Below are 2,918 nucleotides of genomic sequence, written 5' to 3' on the forward strand. Positions count from 1 at the left end.
TCACCTGTCTGTGTCTCTGTCACCTGTCTGTGTCTCTGTCACCTGTCTCTGTCACCTGTCTCTGTCACCTGTCTCTGTCACCTGTCTCTGTCACCTGTCTCTGTCACCTGTCTCTGTCACCTGTCTCTGTCACCTGTCTCTGTCACCTGTCTGTGTCTCTGTTACCTGTCTGTGTCACCTTAAAGTCTAACTCAGGCAGACTCAACTGATCCGTCCAACACATCGGAGGCTGAAGCTGAACCTCCAAATGCATCAAACCCTTGGGGGAAGGAAACGTGCCAAACTTTGGGGGAAGGGTTGAAAGAGCGCCAACGAACGGCGTCAAATACTTCAGAAAAAGCTGTGACCAACGCTGTCACGTCTGCTGCAGGGAAAACTATTCAAACACACTCTAAATATGCAACAAAATACGCTGATAATATAGAAATAAAAGAGGAGGAAGACCAGGGGAGCATAGTGAAGCAGAAGGCGTTGACACATCTCATTTTTGCACAATAAATCTATCTATATAATCCATATTCCATACACAGACGAGGAGGTTTTAGTATTTGTGTGTGTGGATGGAAAGCAGAGAGAGGAAATCCTCGCCGCTGCGGTGGGAGAGTGGAGAGTTTCCCCTGAGTCAGAGAGAGATAATTACCCAGGATGCTGTGCACGCGGACAGACAGCTGAGTCCTCAGGATCAGGATGGGCTTCTTCCCTTTTCTGTGGTGGAAAGAAAACCAGTTCAGAATGAAAGCTGGAATCTCAGAGGAACATCTGACTTTCTGTAGACACACTGAACACTCAGAACAAGCGGTGATCACACGGCGGATACGCCCCGAACACACGCCGAACACACAGCGGATACGGCCTGAACACACGGCGGACACACGGCGAACACACGCCAAATACGGCCCGAACACACGGCGAACACACGCCAAATATGGCCCAAACACACGGCGAATACGGCCCGAACACACGGCGAACACACGGCGAATACGGCCTGAACACACGGCGAATACGGCCTGAACACACGGCGAATACGGCCTGAACACACGGCGAATACGGCCTGAACACACGGCGAATACGGCCTGAACACACGGCGAACACACGGCGAATACGGCCTGAACACACGGCGAATACGGCCTGAACACACGGCGAATACGGCCTGAACACACAGCAAACACACTGGAACACGTGGCGAACACGCGGCGAAAAATGCAACAAAAAGGAGACAAAAAAGTGAACGCACGGTGAACCAACAAAAAGGCGACAAGAGATTTTTTATGCGAGCATTAATTCTTTTCACACCGTGCATCATCTTTTATAATGATTTCTATTTGTTCTATGACGTTTGGGTACGTTCTTTCTATCTTAACACGGTCGTTTCTATGTGAAATGTTGGAGGAGAGACTTTCCCTTCGTGGGTCTGCTGGACGTGGAACAGCTCTCGGCTGAAACCAGGTCTGGAAGGATAAATAATCTGAACTGATCCCAGAACAGATCCCACAGTTTCCACATAAAGCTACACAGACAGACAGGATCAGAGGGTGGAAAGAACGACAGCATGGACGTATGGAAAGAATGAGAGAGAGAGAGAGAGAGAGAGAGAGAGAGAGAGAGAGAGAGAGAGAGAGAGAGAGAGAGAGAGAGAGAGAGAGAGAGAGGGATTTCACCGTAGCTACGTAGACACCTGGAGTTTATACTATAAGTTCATCACTAGCAGGGTGTGTGTGTGTCTCTGTGTGTGTGTGTGTGTGTGTGTGTGTGTGTGTGTGTGTGTGTGTGTGTCTGTGTGTGTGTGTGTGTCTCTGTGTGTGTGTGTGTGTGTGTGTGTGTGTGTGTGTGTGTCTGTGTGTCTGTGTGTGTGTGTTTGTCTGTGTGTCTGTGTGTGTGTCTGTGTGTGTGTCTGTGTGTGTGTGTGTGTCTGTGTGTGTAACCTAGTCCTGTTGTAGAGCAGACCTCCACTACGCTGCAACGTGGTGAATGGTCACGCTGGGCGGCCATGACAGGTGAGACAGACAGAGAGAGAGACAGGTAAAGGTGTTCTTACGCCACGTCTTCATAGAAAGTGTCCAGCTCGTCTCGCTGCTCACTCAGAGAAGAGTCCAGGTCCAGGTAGTTCCCATTAGACGCCAACTGGAGAGTGCAGTCCTCCAACTGAGAGAGAGACAGACAGGCAGACAGACAGGCAGACAGACAGGCAGAGAGAGGGACAGGCAGAGAGAGGGACAGACAGAGACATAGAGACAGACAAACAGAGAGACAGACAGACAGAAACAGACACAAAGACAGACAGACAGACAAAGAGACAGACAGACACAGAGAGACAGACAGACAAACAGAGAGACAGACAGACAAAGAGACAGACACAGAGAGGCAGACAGACAGAGAGACAGACACAGAGAGACAGACAGACAAACAGAGAGACAGACAGACAGGCAGACAGGCAGACAGGCAGACAGACAGACAAAGAGAGGCAGACAGACAGAGAGACAATTTATTATCAAACAAGAAATGTAGATCTCACCATCTACAGTACGGGACCTTTAGATGATTTTAAATATTGACTTCAGACTACGTTCTTCTGACGAGGTCATCAGGAGAAAATAATTCTGGATAATCTTTAATGTAACGCTGATCAGTTCAATGTTCTAAACACAGACAGACATTTGGAAAAACAGAAAAACGGGTTCAAATATCCAATTTTTCATTTTTTTCTCCGCCTTGGCAAATTAAAAAATTGGATCTTTAAACTGTTTTTCCAATTTTCTGTTTTTATTCAGAGGATCAGAAATTTAGAAAATTACAAAATTGCGTCTGAGCTCCAATTATTCAATACTGTAATGGTATTCTCTCCCTCGTCCCGCCTAGCTACGCCGGCGGCTACAGGAGAGAAATAACTCGCGTGCTCGCTGGACTGTCGCTAGTCAAAA

The 2,918-nt window shown here is 47.9% G+C and overlaps 1 protein-coding gene across 1 annotated transcript in view; it reads right to left on the bottom strand.

Moving 5' to 3' along the window:
- Nucleotides 1-485: 485 nt before the first annotated feature.
- LOC116067630 (FH1/FH2 domain-containing protein 1-like) overlaps nucleotides 486-2,918 on the bottom strand; it is a 14,466-nt gene continuing 12,033 nt past the window's right edge. Inside the window, exons 2-3 of the mRNA XM_031324101.2 lie at nucleotides 2,036-2,142; nucleotides 486-705 (exon numbers count right to left, since the gene is read on the bottom strand). Of these exons, the coding sequence (XP_031179961.2) occupies nucleotides 501-705; nucleotides 2,036-2,142 (312 nt within the window). The 3' untranslated portion in view covers nucleotides 486-500. The remainder of the gene's footprint in view (nucleotides 706-2,035; nucleotides 2,143-2,918) is intronic.

Source organism: Sander lucioperca, chromosome 3, assembly GCF_008315115.2.
Source record: "Sander lucioperca isolate FBNREF2018 chromosome 3, SLUC_FBN_1.2, whole genome shotgun sequence".
Classification (NCBI taxonomy): domain Eukaryota; kingdom Metazoa; phylum Chordata; class Actinopteri; order Perciformes; family Percidae; genus Sander; species Sander lucioperca.